This window comes from Heterodontus francisci, chromosome 34 (assembly GCF_036365525.1).
Source record: "Heterodontus francisci isolate sHetFra1 chromosome 34, sHetFra1.hap1, whole genome shotgun sequence".
Classification (NCBI taxonomy): domain Eukaryota; kingdom Metazoa; phylum Chordata; class Chondrichthyes; order Heterodontiformes; family Heterodontidae; genus Heterodontus; species Heterodontus francisci.
The window spans coordinates 17,473,691-17,493,699 of record NC_090404.1 but is presented as its reverse complement, the minus strand read 5'-3'; the positions used below and the strand labels follow the sequence as shown (position 1 = coordinate 17,493,699).

General features: G+C 47.8%; 1 protein-coding gene across 3 annotated transcripts; it reads left to right on the top strand.

Moving 5' to 3' along the window:
* The first annotated feature begins 9,491 nt into the window (after nt 1-9,491).
* On the top strand, nt 9,492-18,185 carry LOC137349120 (zinc finger protein 135-like). 3 transcript variants are annotated; one of them, XM_068014489.1, is made up of 3 exons: nt 9,492-9,618; nt 9,884-9,990; nt 13,417-18,185. In XM_068014489.1, exon 3 carries the CDS (start codon nt 13,421-13,423, stop codon nt 14,744-14,746), a length of 1,326 nt encoding a protein of 441 aa, XP_067870590.1. In that variant the 5' UTR covers nt 9,492-9,618; nt 9,884-9,990; nt 13,417-13,420; the 3' UTR covers nt 14,747-18,185. The 3 variants fall into 3 exon arrangements, with proteins under 3 accessions (XP_067870590.1, XP_067870588.1, XP_067870591.1); XM_068014487.1 differs by having other exon boundaries at nt 9,879-9,990; XM_068014490.1 differs by lacking the exon at nt 9,492-9,618 and having other exon boundaries at nt 9,846-9,990.
* Nucleotides 18,186-20,009: the final 1,824 nt, after the last annotated feature.

The following is a 20,009-nucleotide window of genomic DNA, read 5'->3' as shown; positions in this document are numbered from 1 at the left end:
CCAACCCCTCACTCCCACACCCCACACCCTCACTCCCACACCCCACCCCTAACTCCCCCACCCCCCTGCTCCCCCTCCCCTTCCCCTTCCTCCCCACCCCCTCACTCCCCCACACCCCCCTGCTGGGCGGGCTCAGGGTGCTCAGTACATTCCTTCCACTGCCCTTCCCAGAAGCAGCTGCTCCTTTCTTTGTGTCACGGGTTTCAAACCTCAGCACAAGAACTTGCACTTTTATCCCCCCAAAAAAGATACTTTGTTCATGAAAATCTATAAAAGCTTCATTACAAAACAGTTCAAAACAGCACCAAGTTGACATTCCAGAAAGTGCAAAGGAAATCAGTTTTCTTCAATACAGGAGTGAACTGCCTCACAACCCTTCCATTCCATTTTATATGCCTTGTACATGTTACAGCAAGCCCATATTTGGTGTATACAGCCCAAGGGGTTTCCCTCAGTATACTATGGCAGGAAGACCTTACACTGTGGTCTTTCCCCATTGAGCCATTGCAGCGGTTGCCCCAAGCTTTAGTTCATCCCTCAGCACGTAGTCCTGGACCTTGGAATGTCCCGGAGTACAACATTCGGTCGTGGACAACTCTTTGCGCTGGAAGACCAGCAAGTCTCGTGAAGACCAAAGGGCATCTTTCACCGAATTGATTGTCCTCCAGCAGCAGTTGATGTTTATCTCGGTGTGTGGCCCTGGGAACGGCCCGTAGAGCACAGACTCTTGTGTTACAGAGCTGCTTGGGATGAACCTCGACAAAAACCACTGCATCTCTTTCCACACCTGCTTTGCAAAGACACATTCCAGAAGGAGGCAGACAACAGTCTCTTCCCTCAAGGGCAGCGTGTGGAGTGGCCAAGACTCCGGGCATGCAGGAAGGATCTGACAGGGAGGGCCCTTCTCACCACCAGCCAAGCTAGGTCTTGGTGCTTGTTTGAAAGTTCTGGTAATGAGGCATTCTGCCAAATGACATTGGTGGTCTGCTCGGGGAACCATCCGACCGGATCCACCATCTCCTTTTCCCGTAGGGCCTTGAGGACATTCCGTGCAGACCACTGCCTGATGGATTGGTGGTCAAAGGTGTTTTCCCGCAAAAACTTTCCCAGAAAGGATAGGTGGTACGGCACGGTCCAACTGGATGGAGCGTTCCGCGGCAATGTGACCAGGCCCATCCTTCGCAACACCGGGGACAGATAGAACCTCAGCACATAGTGACACTTGGAGTTTGCATACTGGGGATCTGCACACAGCTTGATGCAGCTGCACACGAAGGTGGTCATCAGGATGAGGGTGACATTGGGTACATTTCTTCCCGCTCTTGTCCAGAGGTTTGAACATCGTGTCCCTCCAGACCCAGTCCATTTTGCATCTCCAAATAAAGCGGAAAATGGCTCGGGTGACCGCCACAGCGCAGGAGTGGAGTATGGGCCAGACCTGCACCATGTACAGCAGCAATGTGAGCACCTCGCACCTGATGACCAGGTTCTTACCCAAAATGGAGAGAGATCGCTGCTCCCACGTGCTCAGCTTGTGTTGTATCCTGGCTACTCGCTCCTCCCAGGTTTTGGCGCACGCCCTGGCCCTTCCAAACCATATCCCCAGCACCTTCAGGTGATCTGACCTAACGATGAAGGGACAAAGGATCATCAGCCCATGTTCCCAAAGAACATGGCCTCGCTCTTGCCGTGGTTAACTTTGGCTCCCGAGGCCAGTTCGAACTGGTCGCAGATGCTCATCAGCCTGTGAACGGACAGCAGATCTGAGCAGAAGACGGCGACGTCATCCATGTACAGGGAGGTTTTGACCTGAGTGCCTCCGCTGCCTGGGATTGTCACCCCTCATATGCTCACATCCTTCCTAATGGACTCAGCAAAATGTTCGATACAGCAAACAAACAAGACAGGGGAGAGAGGACAGCCCTGTCTGACTCCAGATTGGATCGGGAAACTTTCTGATTCCCACCCATTGATTGAGACTGCGCCACTGATGTTTGTGTAGAGCAGCTGGATCCAACTGCAGATTCCCTCCCCAAACCCCATATTGGACAGCAGGTCCATCATGTAGGTGTGCGATATCCTGACAAAACCCTTCTCCTGGTCCAGGCTGATGAGGCAGGTGTCCACCCTTCTGTCCCGTACATAGGCGATCGTATCCCTGTGTAGCGCGAGACTATCAAAGATCTTCCTGCCAGGTACAGTGCAGGTCTGGTCAGGGTGAATAACCAACTCCAGACCGGACTTGACTCGACTGGCGATGACTTTGGACAGAATCTTGTAGTCTCCATTAAGCAGTGAGATAGGCCACCAATTTCTGATTTCTGCCCTCTCCCCCTTCCGCTTGTAGATGAGGGTGATAATGCCTTTCCTCATGGATTCTGACATGCTGCCGGCCAGAAGCATACTCTCGTATACTTCCAGCAGGTCTGGGCCGATCCAGTCCCACAGATCCGAATAGAACTCAACTGGTAAGCCATCGCTTCCGGGAGTTTTACTCATCTCGAAGGACCTGACAGCCTTTGTCAGCTCATCCAGAGTTAGCGGTTTGTCCAGACTCTCCCGCATGCTGTCATCTAAGACCTCCGTGATAGATGACAGGAAGGACTGGGAAGCCGCGCTGTCTGTGAGCTTCACGTCATACAGCCCAGCATAAAAGGATTTGCTGATCCTTAGTATGAGGGACTGCAAAGACGTTACCGAGCCATCCTCTTCCTTCAGGCTGCTGACGACAGAGCTCTCTCTGTGTACCTTATGGAAGAAGGACACATCCGAGCATATCTCATCCTGCTCAATAAAGCGGACTCTGGACCGGAAGATGATCTTGGAGGCGTCTTGGCAAAGAGTGAGGCCTGCTGACTCTTCACCTCTTGGAGATTCTCCTCGACCTCAATCCCCATTGACTGCAGCTGGAGTAGGTTCTGCATTCTTTTCTGGAGTCAGGACATTTCCCTCTGTCTCTCTCTCGCCCTCTGAACACCTTTCAAGATAAAGAACCTCTTGATGTTCTCCTCGATCATTTCCCACCAGTGCACCAGAGACTCAAAGAGGGGTTTCACGGTTCTCTAACCTTTGTAATCCCTTTTGAGTTCCTCAATGTTCTCTGGGGTTAGCAGTGTAGCATTGAGCTTCCATGTCCCTCTGCCAACCCGCTGGTCATCCTGTAGGTGACAGTCGACCGGTAAGAGGCAATGGTCAGAGAAGAGCACCGGCTTGACGTCGGTGGATCTGACCATGACAGCACGGGAGACAAACAGGAAGTCAATCCTGGAACGGGCAGACCTGTCCGGTTTTGACCAGGTGTATCTACGCTGCGCTCCATCTGCAGGTTTGCTGAAGACCTCGTGCAGCTTGACATCTTTTACTGTTTCCATTAGGAATCTGGACGTATCGTTCAGTTTGCTGTTGTCACTGACGGATCGTCCAGCTGCGTTAATGATGCAGTTGACGTCACCGCCTAGAATGACCGGCCTGGACATCGCCAGCAGCAGTGGGAGCTCCTGGAGGATGGTCAGCCACTCACTGCGTTGAGCTGGGGCGTACACGTTGATCAACTGGAGCAGAGCGTTATTGTACATTACATCTGCTACGAGGAGGCGACCGCCCACCACCTCCTTAACTTCGGAGATGGTGAAGTTGCCTCCCCGCAGCAAAATACCCAGGCCGGAGGAACGGGAATCATTTCCCCCTGACCAGATCGATGGCCCGTGGGACCACCATCACAACCATTGCCTGTAGGTGCTGAGGTGTGGTATTCCACTCTCCTGCAACAGCAGGTCGGCTTTGACCTTGGGCGAGGTAGTCCAAGGTCGAACCACATCACGTAGTGGATTTAACGCTATGCACGTTAATCGAAGCAATCTTTATACCCATTTTAAAGTTGGGTGTTTCTTCCCACACCAGTTGTCCTTTCTAGTCCCAGTCCTTGGGTATGTTCCTGCCCATAGTGTACACAAGCTGTTTCACATTCGTTGGGCTCAGTAACCCCTCCTGGTTTCTCATGGGGAGGGGTGGGGGGTCTTGTAGGCATCAAGGCTTGGGCTTCCCTCTGCTGTTGGTGTCTTTTCCCTCTGTTCCTCCTCGAAAACATCACTGCTCCCAGCTTCCGGGAGTAATGGGCCCTGGGTCTCACAGTAAAAGAAATCAGACGAGCAGGAAAGCCTCTGAGGCAGGAGCACAAGCTAAAAAGGAGTGTCGCGCCCAGTCCTCATTGGACTAGTCTCGCAATGTTGCAGGGCTTTTAATTCTTTGGGGTATGGGAGGTTAAGAGTCAACTGAGACGGAAACTGTTCCTAAATAATTCAGTTGCCGTTGAGACACGACAGTTTTCTTGATGAAGGTGCACTGCAACCTGGAGTGACCTGTCCTGGGAAACTGAGGGGTTAAATTGTTACCTCTTTGACTGCTTCTTCTAGATCTCCTTGACACTTCTGTAAAATGGCTGCTTTTGTATCTTCCAGCGGCGGGGTGCTTTCCCTCTCCCTCCCCGTCTCACAGCTGGAGAGGACTGCCACTGCCTTAGTTTACGCTCTGCTTGTCCCTCCTGCCCTTCGAATGCACACAACGTTCGCCGTCTCCTGTGGCCTTGTAAGCTGGCTGAGGCTCCGGACACAGTGGACAGTGAGCAAAGGCCCATCGTGCAGCCTGATTGTGGCCGGGTTGACGGTTCTACATTCTCTCCTTTGTTGCTTGTCCTCTTCACTCGCTGACGGAGCAGAGTTTTGTTTGTAATGCAGGATTTGGAGACCATTCGTCTTTTAAAAAGGGGTATTAAAAAATCCTCCAAACAACACCACAGCTCAGCATTCGTCCTCCAGATTTTCCCACGAGGCTTTCGCCCTCCGAGTCGGAGATTCCAAACAGAAATTTAACGTACAAAGCCTGGCTTCTCTCTAAATTAGAGAAGGCCGAGAGAGAAAGGGCGCGAGGCTTTTGAAGAATTGTACAGCACCGAAGGAGGCCATTGTGCCTGTGCCAGCTTGTTGAAAGAGTTATCCAATTAGTCTCACTCCTCCCCTGCCCCCACCCCAGTGCTCTTGCCCTTCGGCCCAGTAGAAAGATTCAAAGTGTTCGGAAGGGGGTGGAAGTTGAAGAGAATCTGTGCAGAACTGTCGAAGCAGCCCTGCAAGAATTTAAAAATGGACGTGGTTTATAAAAGATGGGCATTCAGAACACGAAGGAAAATTTCATCAAGTGAACAGCCTGAGTCTGCGAGACAGTAAAGAGCATTAAAGAGATAAAACGGATAGTCGAAAGTGATGAGGATGAGATGACCCAAGTCAGGAGACAACAACCCCAGAGGACAGGTGGGTTCTTTCACAAGGTGGCAGTGGTGCTGTAACTTGGTAGGGATCGCCCTGTGTTTGACATTCCTGTTTCACAGGAATAGCCATGTACTGGGATTGGCCAGTGGCGAAAGCGGAGCCTTTTAGAGCCCTAATCTCCGACACTGAATATAAACTAAACATTACAATTTTAAAGAGGGTGCAGGAACAGAGAGGTATATGTACGCAAGTCTTTGAAGATGGCAGGACAGGTTAACAAAGCATTTAATAAAGCATTCGAGATCCTGGGCTTTATAGATAGAGGCATAGAGTACAAAAGCCAGGAAGTGATGCTAAACGTTTTGTAAACATTGGAACATAGGAGCAGGAGTAGGCCATTCAGCCCCTCGAGCCTGCTCCAGTCATTCAGTTAGATCAACCTCAACGCCACTTTCCCGCATTATCCTCTGCACCGCCAGAAAGGGTGGTAGAAGCAGATTCAGGAATAAGTTTCAGAAGGGAATTGAAAAAAATCAGTGAAGGGGAAAAGAGAATTACAGGGTTATGGGGAAAGAGTAGGGGTGTGGGACTAATTGGATATCTGTACCAGAGAGCCAACACAGTGGCGATGATGAATGGCCTCTTTCTGTGCTGTTCTTCTTCTTCTTGGTTGTCAGGGCTGTTACACAGTTGGCTCTCCCCCTTGCGTTTCTGCCTTTTTTCCTGCCAACTGCTAAGTCTCTTCGACTCGCCACACTTTAGCCCCGCCTTTATGGCTGCCCACCAGCTCTGGCGATCGCTGGCAACTGACTCCCACGACTTGTGATCAATGTCACAGGACTTCATGTCACGTTTGCAGACGTCTATAAAGTGGAGACATGGACGTCCAATGGGTCTGATACCATTGATGAGCTCGCTGTACAATGCATCCTCGGGGATCCTGCCATCTTCCATGTGGCTCACATGGCCAAGCCATCTCAAGTGCTGCTGACTCAGTAGGGTGTATATGCTGGGGATGTTGGCCGCCTCGAGGATTTCTGTGTTGGAGATACAGTGGTGCCACCTGATGTCTAGGATTCTGCGGAGGCAGTGAAGATGGAATGAATTGAGAAGTCGCTCTTGGCTGACATACGTTGTCCCGGCCTCGCTGCCGTAGAGCAAGGTACTGAGGACACAGGCTTGATACACTCGGACCTTCATGCTCCATTGCAGTGCGCCATTTTCCCACACTCTCTTGGCCAGTCTAGACATAGCAGCGGATGCCTTTCCCACACGCTTGTTGATTTCTGCTTCGAGAGACAGGTTACTGGTGCTAGTTGAGCCTAGGTAGGTGAACTCTTGAACCACTTCCAGAGCATGGTCAATGATATTGATGGATATTAACTAATGGTACAAGAACTAGGGGGCACAGATTGAAAGTTTGGGGAAGAGATGCAGGGGGAATATCAGGAATCACTTTTTTTACGCAGTGGGTGGTAATGACCTGGAACTCCCTGCCCACGAAGGTGGTGGCAGTGGAGATGATCAATGACTTCAAGAGGAAGTTGGATGGCACATGAGGGAAATCGACTTGCAGGGTTACGGGGATCGAGCAGGAGAGAGGGACTGACTGGATAGCTCAATGGAGAGCTGGCATAGGCTTGATGGGCTGAATGGTCTCCTTCTATGCTGTAAATGACTTCATGACTCTATATTGAGAGAGCAGTTAGCAAAGTATATGTGATCATGGGCCTCATAAGTACAGGTATTGAATACAAAAGCAGGGAGGTTATGCCGATCCTTTATAAAGCTCTGGTTAGGCCACAACTAGAGTATTACGTCTAGTTCTGATCACCACACTTTGGAAGGATGTGAGGGTCCTTGAGAAGTTGCAGAGGAGATTAACCAGAATGTTTCCAGGGATGAGGGATTTTAGCTACAAAGTTAGGTTGAGAAGCTGGGGTTGTTCTCCTTGGAGCACAGGAGATTGAGGGGAGATTTGATCGAGGCTTAGATAAGGTAGACAAAGAAAAGCTGTTCCCATTAGCTTATGGTACAAGGACTAGGGGACACAGATTTAAGATTTTGGGCAAGAGATAGAGGGGGAGTTGTAGGAAGAACATTTTTTATGCAGTGAGTGGTAATGACATGGAACTCACTGCCTACGAAGGTGATGGAAGCAGAGATGATCAATGGTTTCAAAAGGAAATTGGATGGGCACTTGAGAGAAATAAACTTGCAGGGCTACGGAGATAGAACGGGGGAAGGGGCTGACTGGTTGCTCTACAGAGAGCAGGCATGAACTTGATGGGCCTAATGCACTGTCATGACTCTACGATCATCTGTTTCTGTCATGTTGATTGAGGGATATATATTGGCCAGATACTGAGTAGAAGTCTTCAAAGTAGTGTCACAGGATCTTTTACTGAAGATGTGGCTTTAGTTTCGGGTCTCAAAGACAGCACTCCTCAATAAAGTAATAAAGTATCAGCCTAGGTTTTTGTGCTCAAGTCTCAGGATTGGGTCTTGAACCTACAAATTTCTGACTGTCTGGTTAGGAGGTTAATCCATTATGAAAGATTTTATAGCAGAGCACTTAGAGAACAGGGGTAGAATCAGATAGAGTCAGCATGGATTTACGAAAGGGAAATCATGCTTGACAAATCTACTAGAATTCTTCGAGGATGTATCTAGTAGAGTTGATGAGGGGGAGCCAATGGATGTGGTTTATTTGGACTTTCAGAAGGCTTTCGACAAAGTCCCACATAAGAGATTAGCATGTAAAATTAAAGCGCATGGGATTGGGGGTAGTGTATTGCGATGGATAGAAAATTGGTTGGCAGACAGGAAATAAAGGGATAAATGGGTCTTTTTCCGAATGGCAGGCAGTGACTAGTGGAGTACCACCGGGATCGGTGCTCGGACCCCAGCTATTCTCAATGTACATTAATGATTTAGATGAGGAACTAAATATAATATCTCCAAATTTGCAGACGACACAAAACTGGGTGGGAGAGTGAGTTGTGAGGAGGATGCAGAGAGGCTTCAGGGTGATTTGGACAAGTTGAGTGAGTGGGCAAATGCATGGCAGATGCAGCATAATGTGGATAAACGTGAGGTTATCCACTTTGGTAGCAAAAACAGGAAGGCAGATTATTATCAGAACAGCTATAAACTGAGGGAGGGGAATATGCAGCAAGACCTGGGTGTTCTCATACAGCAGTCGCTGAAGGTAAGCATGCAGGTGCAACTGGCGGTAAAAAGGGCAAATGGTATATTGACCTTCATAGTGAGACGATTCAAGTACAGGAGCAGGGATGTCTTGCTGCAATTATAAAGGGCCTTGGTGAGGCCACACCTGGAATATTGTGTGCAGTTTTGGTCTCTCCTTATCTGAGGAAGGATGTTCTTGCGATAGAGGGAGTGCTGCGAAGGTTTACCAGACTGATTCCTGGGATGGTGGGACTGACAAATGAGGAGAGACTGAGTCGGTTAGCATTATATTCGCTGGAGTTCAGAAGAATGAGGGGGGATCTCATAGAAACCTATAAAATTCTAACAGGTCTTGACAGGGTAGATGCAGGAGGATGTTCCTGGTGGTGGGGGTGTCCAGAACTAGGGGTCATAGTCTAATGATACAGGGTAAACCTTTCAGGACTGAGACGAGGAGAAATTTCTACACCCAGAGAGTGGTGAGCCTGTGGAATTTGCTACCACAGAAAGCAGTTGAGGCCAAAACATTGTATGTTTTCAAGAAGGAGTTAGCTATAGCTCTTGGATCTAAAGGGATCAAAGGGTATGGGGTGAAAGCAGGAACAGGCTACTGAGTTGGATGATCAGCCATGATCATAATGAATGACGGAGCAGGCTCGAAGGGCCAAATGGCCTACTCCTGCTCCTATTTTTTATGTCGGTGTTTGCTTGCAATGTGTAACTCTATGTAAATATAAAAGTAAAAAGATATGACTGTGGATGCTGGCAATCTGAAAATAAAACGGAAAGTGCTAGAAATACTAAACAGGTCTGACAGCATCTGTAGAGAGTGTAAAACAGAATTGACGTTTGCAGTCGCATGTGACTGCTTTAGAACTAACAATGGCAGCCGCATTGCCCAGACGGCCCACCGCTCCAGAAAGCCCTCTATCTTGGCTGCTGGGGCGCGGCCGTTGGGACTACGCATGCGCTCCCCTCCGCCCCCCCCCCCCCCCCCCCCCCCCACAACCCCCGGCAGCGCCGCGGTGCATCTTGGGCGTGGGCTGTTGTTCCTTGGAGTCCCGAAGGGGTTCGGAGGAAAGATGTTAAATCTTTTTAAAAATAACCAAAAAAAGATTTAATTTGTTGTGAGCATCTCGCTCGATAAATCGAAGGACTTACAAGCGTGAGCTTCCTGACGATTATTAGGGGTTGGTTGTGGGGGGTTGTCGGTGGTCGCTGCTTGGGCCGCATCAGATTGACGTGCAGCATCCACCAATAGGAGTCGAGAGGAGTTGGAGGACCGGGCGGTCGGCTGGTCCTCCAGCCAATGGGAGCGCTGTAGGGGCGGGAGCTTGAGAGCTCTCTGATGTGGGGAGCCTGTGAGTGTTTTATCACTGATCCATTGAGTAAAACCATTTGCATTTTATTTTTTTTATTGCATAGGACAGCCAACAGAGGGAAGAATTGTTTCAGCTTCTGGGGAAATCTGGAGAATTCTGTTTTGGATAACAAAAGGAAAATCCAGTGTTCTGGCAACCAGTAATGTGCACTACCTGTAAGTATCAGAAGCTCATCTCTCAATGGGATTATGTTACTAGTTTCAGTCACAGCAGCTGGGAAACGGAAGAGGGGAAATCAGGTCATTGAAAGGAACTGTATTTTGTTCCTGCTGCCACTCTTTTTTGGGGGTGGGCAGGTGGGTGAGACAACAGGCGCTTGGGTCACCTTTTAAAGGGACGGTTGCCCTCTTTACCCTATGAATGTGGCTTTTTTTTAAAAGGGAAAGAAGAACTGATGAAAAGTTCACACAGACCTGAAACATTAACTCTGTTTTTTCTCTCCACAGTTGCTGTCTGACCTGCTGAGGATTTCCAACATTTTCTGTTTTTATTTCAGATTTCTAGCGTCTGCAGTTTTCCCTTTTTTTAAAAAAAAAGGACACAAAAACACAAGACATAGGAGAAGTAGACCATATGGCCCATCGAGCCTGATCTGCCATTCAATACGATCAGGGCTGATATTGGACTTCAATTCCACTTTCCTGCCCACTCCCCTTATCCCTTGATTCCCTGCGAGACCAAAAATCTGTCTATCCCAGCCTTAAATGTATTCAATGATGGAGCATCCACAACCCTCTGGGGTAGAGAATTCCAAAGATTCACAACAATCTGATTGTAGTAATTTCTCCTCATCTCAGCTCTGAAGGATTGGACCCTTATTCTGAGGCTGTGTCCCCATGTCCTAGATTCCGTAATCAGTGGGAACAATCTCTCAGCTTCTACCCTATCAAACCCTTTCAGAATCTTGTATCTCTCAATTAGATCGCCTCTCATTCTTCTAAACTCCACAGAATATAAGCCCAATTTACTCAGCCTCTCATCATAGGATAACCCCCTCATCCCAGGGACCAATTTAGTAAATCTTTGCTGCACCACCTCCAGTGCAAATATATCCTTTCTTAAATGTGGAGACCAAAACTGCACACAATATTCCAGGTGCAGTCTCACCAAAGCCCAGTACAATTTGAGTGAGACTTATTCATTCCTGTACTCCAATTCCCTTGCAATAAAGGCCAACATGCCATTTGCTTTCCTAATAGCCTGCTGCACCTGCATGTTAACTTTCTTCAGTCCTTGAACGAGTACCCCCAAGTCTCTCTGAACATCAACACTTAATAGTTTCACACCTTTAAAAAAATATTCTGCTTTTCTATTTTTACAACCAAAGTGAACAACTTCACACTTCCCTACATTATACTCCATTTTCCATTTTGTTGCCCACTCACTTAGCCTGTCTATATCTCTTTGCAGCCGCTCTACATCCTCCCTGCATCTTACCTTTCCACTGAGCTTTGTATCATCAGCAAACTTAGATACATTACTCTCTGTCTCTTCATCCAGGTCATTGATATACAGTGTAAATAGCTGAGGCCCCAGCACTGATCCTTGCGGCACCTCACTATTCACTGCCTGCCAACTTGAAAATGCCCCATTTATGCTCACTCTGCTTCCTGTCTGTTGACCAATCTTCTATCCATGCAAATATATTACCCCAACACCATGAGCCCTTATCTTGCCTATTAATCCTTTATGTGGCACCTGACTTTTGAAAATCTAGGTATACTACATCTACTGGTTCCCCTTTATCTACTCTACGAGTTACATCCTCAAAAAACTCTAATAAATTTGTCAAACAGGATCTCCCTTTTGTAAAACCATGCTGACTTGTTCTAATCATTCTACGCTTTTCCAAGTGCAATGTTAAGACTTCTTTAATAATAGTTTTCAGCATCTTCCCAACAACTGATGTTAGGCTAACTGGCCTGTAGTTCCTGTTTTCTCTCTCCTTTCTTGAAAAACGGTGTAGCATTTGCCAACTTCCAATCTGATGGGACCATTCCTGAGTCTAAGGAATTCTGGAAAATCATAGCCAGCGCATCCACTATCTCTTTTAAAACCCTAGGATGTAGGCCATCTGGCCCCGGGGACTTGCCAGATTTTAGTCCCTCAAGTTTCTCCAATATTTTTTCTCAGGTGATATCAATATCCTTAATTTCCTCACTTTTTAGCCCCTAGGTTACTGTCTGTTTTTGATATGGAACTTGTGTCTTCTACTGTGAAGACAGACACAAAATATTTGTTCAATGCCTCTGCCATTTCCTCATTCCCCATGATGATTTCTCCTGTCTCTGCCTCTAAGGGATCAACATTTACTTTAGCTACTCTCTTCCTTTTTATGTACTGATAAAAGCTCTTACAATCTGTTTATATATTGCTGACTAGTTTACTCTCATTCAATTTTTTCCCTTTTTATCAACTTTTTGGTGACCCTTTGCTGCTGTCTAAAACACTCCCAATCCTCAGACTTGCAACTATATTTTGCAACATTGTAAGCCTCTTCCTTTAGTCTAATACTCTCCTTAACTTCATGAGCGAGCCACAGACACCTCTTCTGTGCATTTTTAATGTATGGTGCCCCTTGGAGGAGCAGTGCCTTCCTGTGTTTCTGGCAAAGGGGATAGCAATTAAATGCAGGCTGTATGAAAGAGCCTGCTGGTTGCGGGCTGCTTCTGTGTTTTGTGAAGCTGCTGTAATACCCGCCGATTTGAGGGGCTTTTAGCATTTCAAAAATGGCTAAATGCTTTTTAAAAATAAAACCTTGCAGAATTCGGAACGTTTACAGTTGGCGATGCAAGATTTTGTCAAACATGTGGCATTTGTTGACAAAAACCACTATTGAAAACCTTACTCTTGCCTTTAAAAGCTTCCTCACTACAGACATGGAAGGTGGCTGGTCACACATCTCTGATCTGTGCTGTGTGAGCTGGCCTCAGCTGCACTACCTGTTAGAGGCACAGTTTGGGCTCAGCGCCCAGGACCGGGGGACGGTTAAACTCAGCCAAGAGATTGGGGGAATGATGAGTGAAATCTTGCTTTCCGTGTGATGATCGTACCAGGGATGCTAGGACTGGGCTGTGAGGAGAGCCTTGGTTTACACTCCCTTTAGATGGAGGGGTGAACGACTTGTGGGGGGGATCTGAATTTAAAAACGACTCGGGGATCTGACAAACGAGAGAGGGGAATTCGGAATGAGGGAAAGGGTCTGGAAACTAGAAGTAGGCTGGTTGAAAGGGAATCTGGAAAATTTCTTTACACAGAGGGTGTGATGATGGAGAGTGCACTGCCCCAGAGGGCCAGAGACTGGGAATCAATTGTAGTGCCGAAATGGAAAATGAATACTGACTTGGGAAGCAAGAGGATTAAGGGAATAAGGAGAACTGGGATTAAAAAGATAAGGAACTGCCATAAGGAGCAATATGCCAGAGCTGGCTTGATGGGCCCCGTGGCCTACTTGCTCTACACGGTGAAGAGGCAGGCAGATGGCGAACGATGGAGGATTTACAGCCGAGGAGAGGCAAGAGAGGAACAAGTGTTCTCAAGAAACTACGGCTGATTGTTATGAATTTTTACCCCATATTTAGAATAATGACAGATCTGACAGAGCCACACGATTCATCAGGACCTGAATATCAGCAGCCTTTGAATGTGGAAGGAGAAATGTTTGTCTGTTCCGTTTGTGGGAAGAGATTTAAAAGTTCACTAAGGCTGGAAAAGCACCAAGCCACACACACCCGAGTGAGAGTGTTCCAGTGCGCTGACTGTGGAAAGAGCTTTAACCAGTTACACAGCCTGAAAAAACATCACACCATTCACAGCGGGGAGAAACCGTACACGTGTTCTGTATGTGGACGAGGTTTCAACCGATCGTCCAACCTGGAGAGACACAAGGACACCCACACCGGGGAGCAACCGTATAAATGCGGGGACTGCGGGAAGGGATTCAATTACCCGTCCGAGCTGGAAACCCATCGACGCTCTCACACCGGGGAGAGGCCGTTCACCTGCTCCGTGTGTGGGAAGGGATTCGCTCGGTCGTCCGCCCTGTTGGTGCATCAGCGAGTTCACACCGGGGAGAGGCCGTTCAGCTGCTCCGTGTGTGAGAAAAGGTTCACACAGTCGTCCGCCCTGCTCACCCACAAGCGCGTCCACTCCGGAGAGAAGTTGTTCAAGTGTTCTGTGTGTCAGAAGGGCTTCGTTCAGTCAGCACACCTGTTCCGACACCAGCGGGTTCACACCGGGGAGAGGCCGTTCACCTGCTCCCTGTGCGGCAAGGGATTCACTCAGTCGTCCAACCTCCAGACGCACCAGCGGGTTCACACCGACGAGAGGCCGTTCAAGTGCCCCGATTGTGGGAAGAGCTTCAAAAGCCCCAGCGAAGTGAAGATCCACCGGCAGATTCACACCGGAGACAGGCGGTTCGGCTGCTCCCAGTGTGGGAAGAGGTTCGGTCAGTCCAGCGACCTGCTGAAACACCGGAGCGTCCACACCGGGGTGAGGCCATTCACCTGTTCCGTGTGTGGGAAGGGATTCACTCACTCATCCAACCTGCTGACTCACCAGCGTATTCACACTGGGGAGAGGCCGTTCATCTGCTCCATCTGCCGGAAGGGATTCATTCGGCTCTCCCACCTGCGGAAGCACCAGCGCGTTCACACTAACGAGAAGCCATTCAAGTGCCCCGACTGTGGGAAGGGCTTCAAGAGCGCCGACATGCTGATGGTCCACCAGGCCATTCACACTGACGAGAGGCCGTTCAGCTGCTCCCAGTGCGGAGAGAGGTTTAAGCAGCTGTCCAACCTGCTGAGGCACCGACGACTTCACACAGGGAAGAGGCCGTTCAACTGCTCCGTGTGTGGGAAGGGATTCACACGTTCATCCAACCTGCTGACACACCAGCGAGTTCACAAGTGACCGCAGGGGTTGGATTCTGCTGTTATTGCTGCTGTTGATCACCCCCCAGGACTGAACACCTTCATTCTGACAGTTGGGGTTTGTTTTCCGCTGAAGTTAATAACCTTGAAACTGGGGTGGAGTTTAATATTCTGTGTAAATCTCTGATCAGTTTGTGTGAAAAGGACAGGGTCTTGAATTGTGGATGCTTCCCAAGATAACAGGAGAAAAGCTCCTATTTCCCTTTAACAGCAGCTGTCTAATCTTTTCCCTTGATTCAGGGACAATCGGCTGCAATTATTTTGGAACAAAAAAACAAACATTTCAGATCAATCGAAAATGGGGTTGGTTTATATCAGACAGTGGGAGATTGGTGTCAGTGACTGTGGAGTTGGTTTATATCAGACAGGAGGAGATTGGTGTCAGTGACTGTGGGGTTGGTTTATATCAGACAGTGGGAGATTGGTGTCAGTGACTGTGGGGTTGGTTTATATCAGGCAGTGGGAGATTGGTGTCAGTGACTGTGGGGTTGGTTTATATCAGACAGTGGGAGATTGGTGTCAGTGACTGTGGAGTTGGTTTATATCAGACAGTGGGAGATTGGTGTCAGTGACTGTGGGGTTGGTTTATATCAGGCAGTGGGAGATTGGTGTCAGTGACTGTGGGGTTGGTTTATATCAGACAGTGGGAGATTGGTGTCAGTGACTGTGGAGTTGGTTTATATCAGACAGTGGGAGATTGGTGTCAGTGACTGTGGGGTTGGTTTATATCAGACAGTGGGAGATTGGTGTCAGTGACTGTGGGGTAGGTTTAAAGCAGACAGTGGGAGATTGGTGTCAGTGACTGTGGGGTTGGTTTATATCAGACAGTGGGAGATTGGTGTCAGTGACTGTGGAGTTGGTTTATATCAGACAGGAGGAGATTGGTGTCAGTGACTGTGGGGTTGGTTTATATCAGACAGTGGGAGATTGGTGTCAGTGACTGTGGGGTTGGTTTATATCAGACAGGAGGAGATTGGTGTCAGTGACTGTGGGGTTGGTTTATGTCAGACAGTGGGAGATTGGTGTCAGTGACTGTGGGGTTGGTTTATATCAGACAGTGGGAAATTGGTGTCAGTGACTGTGGGGTTGGTTTATATCAGACAGGAGGAGATTGGTGTCAGTGACTGTGGGGTTGGTTTATATCAGACAGTGGGAGATTGGTGTCAGTGACTGTGGGGTTGGTTTATATCAGACAGTGGGAGATTGGTGTCAGTGACTGTGGGGTAGGTTTAAAGCAGACAGTGGGAGATTGGTGTCAGTGACTGTGGGGTTGGTTTATATCAGACAGTGGGAGATTGGTGTCAGTGACTGTGGAGTTGGTTTATATCAGACAGGAGGAGATTGGTGTCAGTGACTGTGGGGTTGGTTTATATCAGACAGTGGGAGATTGGTGTCAGTGACTGTGGGGTTGATTTATATCAGACAGTGGGAGATTGGTGTTAGTGACTGTGGGGTTGGTTTATATCAAATGTCAACAATTGTAAGAAGAGACATCCAAAATCCCAGTATTCCAGGCAGTATTGAAAACCATTTTCAAAGGTTGATCTGATGCACTGCAAGAAGTTCAGGAAACTTTTGGGCTTACCGAGATGAATTAGTAATATCCAGAGTCGTTATATTCAAGGGTAGGCACAGTGGTTAGCACCGCAGCCTCACAGCTCCAGCGACCCGGGTTCAATTCTGGGTACTGCATGTGCAGAGTCTGCAAGTTCTCCCTGTGACCGTGTGGGTTTTCGCCGGGTGCTCCGGTTTCCTCCCACAGCCAAAGTCTTGCAGGTTGATAGGTAAATTGGCCATTATAAATTTCCCCTAGTATAGGTAGGTGGTAGGGGAATTGAGGGAAGGTAGGGGATGTGGTTAGAATATGGGATTAATGTAGGATTAGTATAAATGGGTGTTTGATGGTCAGCACAGACTTGGTGGGCCGAAGGGCCTGTTTCAGTGCTGTATCTCTAAATAAAATAAAAATAAAAGTTGATAGGTTCTAATACCTGAGTTACGCTTACCAGACAATCTGAAGCAATTACACCAGACTCTCATTGGCATTGAGCGCACTAAATGTCTGGCCAGGGAAACCATATCCTGGCCAGGGATCAGCAGTGATATAGAGAAGACTGTGAAATATGTTTGGCATGTCAGGCACGACAGCCAAGCCAGCACAAGGAGCCATTGATGATATCTCATGAGATTCCATCACACCCGGGGACCAGAATTTCAACAGACCTCTGCAGTGTTCACAATGACGATTTTTTAGTAGTGACAGACTATTTTTCCAAGTTTCCAAGAATTTGACAACTACACAATACGTCAAGTGCAGCCGTTGCCAGTACACTGAGTGCCATTTTCAGTTTGTTTGGGACACCACGAGAAGTTGTCTCAGTCAATGGTTCTCAGTACACGGATAAGGCGTTTTGAGACGTGTCTGAAGTGGGGAAATGATCACACTACTTTGTCACCACATTATCCTCGATCAAGCGGCCGAGCAGAGTGTATTGTTAAGTTCTTGATTGTTAAATGCTGGGAAACAAAGCAGGATTTTCAGATCGTAATGCGACATCTAAGGGCAACACCATTGAGTGCAAGTTTACCCTCACATGCTGAGCTCATGTTTGGGAGGGAAGTTCGAACGACTCTTCCAAACCACCACCTACTCAAGCTTACAGTCATACGAGACGAGTTACTGGAAAAACCGAGGGAGGACGAAGGATATGCATTACTGGCATGCAGACAAAGAATTGCTAAGTTTGACCATAGGGCAATATTTTTGGGTTCTACATCCGACAGAGGGAACCTGGTTTCCAGCTGAAACAGCTGGGGTTTGTTAACAGCTGAGATCGTATGAATTGGAAACACCAGATGGAGTGACATTCCGCAGAAATCAATGCCGACTCCGGGAGATGGTCAATTATGCAACACCCAGCAGTCCTATCACAATGGAAACACATTCCAAGGTGAGAGCTGAACGTAGCACTGTGGGAGATCATGGTTAAGGCAACCAACATGATGCCGTTGTGCAAGGAAGTGGCACACCTATGAATCAAGACAACTGTGATAACAGTCGGAGCTCTCAAAGAGCTTTCACTATGACCAGATTGGGTCGTAGAAGCAAACCAGCTTTACGCTTCAGAGACTTGTAAACTCGTAGAGTTCTGAACTTACAAATGCAAGAAAATTTTAATGTAATGTAAATATTATTACATCCTTGTCATTATCTGTTTATTTATGTATGTAATGTCAACTTAAGAAAAAATTGGGCTGCTGTTGTATGTCTTAAGTGTCCATAATCTGCGTACATCAGACAGGATATATGATATTGTATGTCATGCGACGTAGTAGTTGGAATGTGTTAGTTGATCAATTAAGATGTACTAGTAAGCGCTCTCCAGTAATGTGTATATACAGCTGTAATCTTTGAATAAAGAACTCACAATCTAGTTTCATTCTTGAGTGTTGGTGAGTTTGAGTTTGAAGGATAGAAGAAAATACAACAAGCATCTATTTTGTCAAACACTCTTAAGAATTTTATACATTTCAATGAGGTCATCTCTTGCTCTTCAAAATGCCAGAGAATATCGGCCCCATCTATTCACTCTCCCCTCACAGGACAACCCTCTGATCCCAGGAATCAATCCAGTGAACAATAGCAAACTGTATTTATATAATGCTGTTAACATAATTAAAGAGCCCCACGGGAGTTATTAGCAAGCCACAGAAGGCGATATTAGGTCAGATGACCAAAAGCTTGGTCAAAGATGTAGGTTTTTAAGGAGCATTTTGAAGGAGGAAAGCGACGCGGAGAGGTTTAGGGAGGAAATCTTAGTGATATGCAGATATGTGGTCAGAAGCTTAAAGGGTTAAATATGACCCCAAAGTTGTGAAGAGTCTGCTCCAGCCTCAGACTGTTGCCAGGGAGAGGGATGGAGTTTGTGGCAGGGACTGAAGACAATGGCTTCGATCTTGCAATATTTAATTGGAGGAAATTTCTGCTCATGCGGTACTGGATGTTGGATAAGCAGTCTTTTTTTTTAGATTTAGAGATACAGCACTGAAACAGGCCCTTCGGCCCACCGAGTCTGTGCCGACCATCAACCACCCATTTATACTAATCCTACACAAATCCCCTATTCCTACCTCATCCTCACCTGTCTCTATACATCTTCACCTGTCCCTATATTCCCCCACCTATACTAGGGGCAATTTATAATGGCCAATTTACCTATCAACCTGCAAGTCTTTTGGCTGTGGGAGGAAACCAGAGCACCCGGAGGAAACCCACGCAGACACAGGGAGAACATGCAAACTCCACACAGGCAGCACCCAGAATTGAACCCGGGTCGCTGGAGCTGTGAGGCTGTGGTGCTAACCACTGCGCCACTGTGCTGCCCACAGTCTTGACAATTTAGAGATAGTGGTGAGGTCGAGCTGGGTGTGGTCAGCGTATATGTGGACACTAACACCGTGCTTTCAGCTGATGTCGCCAAGGGGCAGCATGTAGATGAGAAATAGGGGGGGGGGAGCCAAGGATAGATTCTTGGGGGACACCAGAGATAACGGTGCAGGAGTAGGAAGAGAAGCCATTGCAAGTGATTCTCTGGCTGCGATTAGAAAGGAATGGAACCAGGTCAGAGCAGTCCTACCCAGCTGGATGACAGTGGAGAGGCATTGGAGGAGGATAGTGTGGTCAACCGTGTCAGAGGCTGCAAAGCGGTCGAGAAGGGCAGGGAGGGATAGTTTACCTTTGTCACAGTTACATCATTTGTAACTTTGGTAAGAATTGTTTCGGTACTGTGGTGGGGCGGAAACATAATTGAAGGGATTGAGGCATGGAGTTCAAATCTGCACACAGGTGTGATCTCGCAAAGCCCTATGTCATTGCAGCAAGACTTTGTAATTCTGGCACCCCCAACCCTCTTGCAATAAAGGCTAATTTGCCAGCTGCCTTTCACTTTCTCTCTCTACCTAGAATCACAGAAACGTACAGCAGAGGAGGAGACCATTTGGCCCATCGTGCCTGTGCTGTCCTTTGGAAAGAGCTGTCATGCTCAGTCCCACATTCCTGCTTTTTTATCCCTGAGTTCCTCTTCCTCCAGTCCCTGTCCAACTCCCTTTTCAAATGATTTATGGAATCAGCTTCCACCAACTTTTCAGGTGGAGCATTCCAGATCCTGACAACTCTTGAGTGGAAACATTTCTCCTCCTCTCCCCTCTCGATCATTTGCCAATGATTTTGAATCTGCTTGCCA

Bases quoted from the DNA above. Each gene is read 5' to 3' on its own strand.
- LOC137349120 (XM_068014489.1), top strand. From the start codon at position 13,421: ATGACAGATCTGACAGAGCCACACGATTCATCAGGACCTGAATATCAG.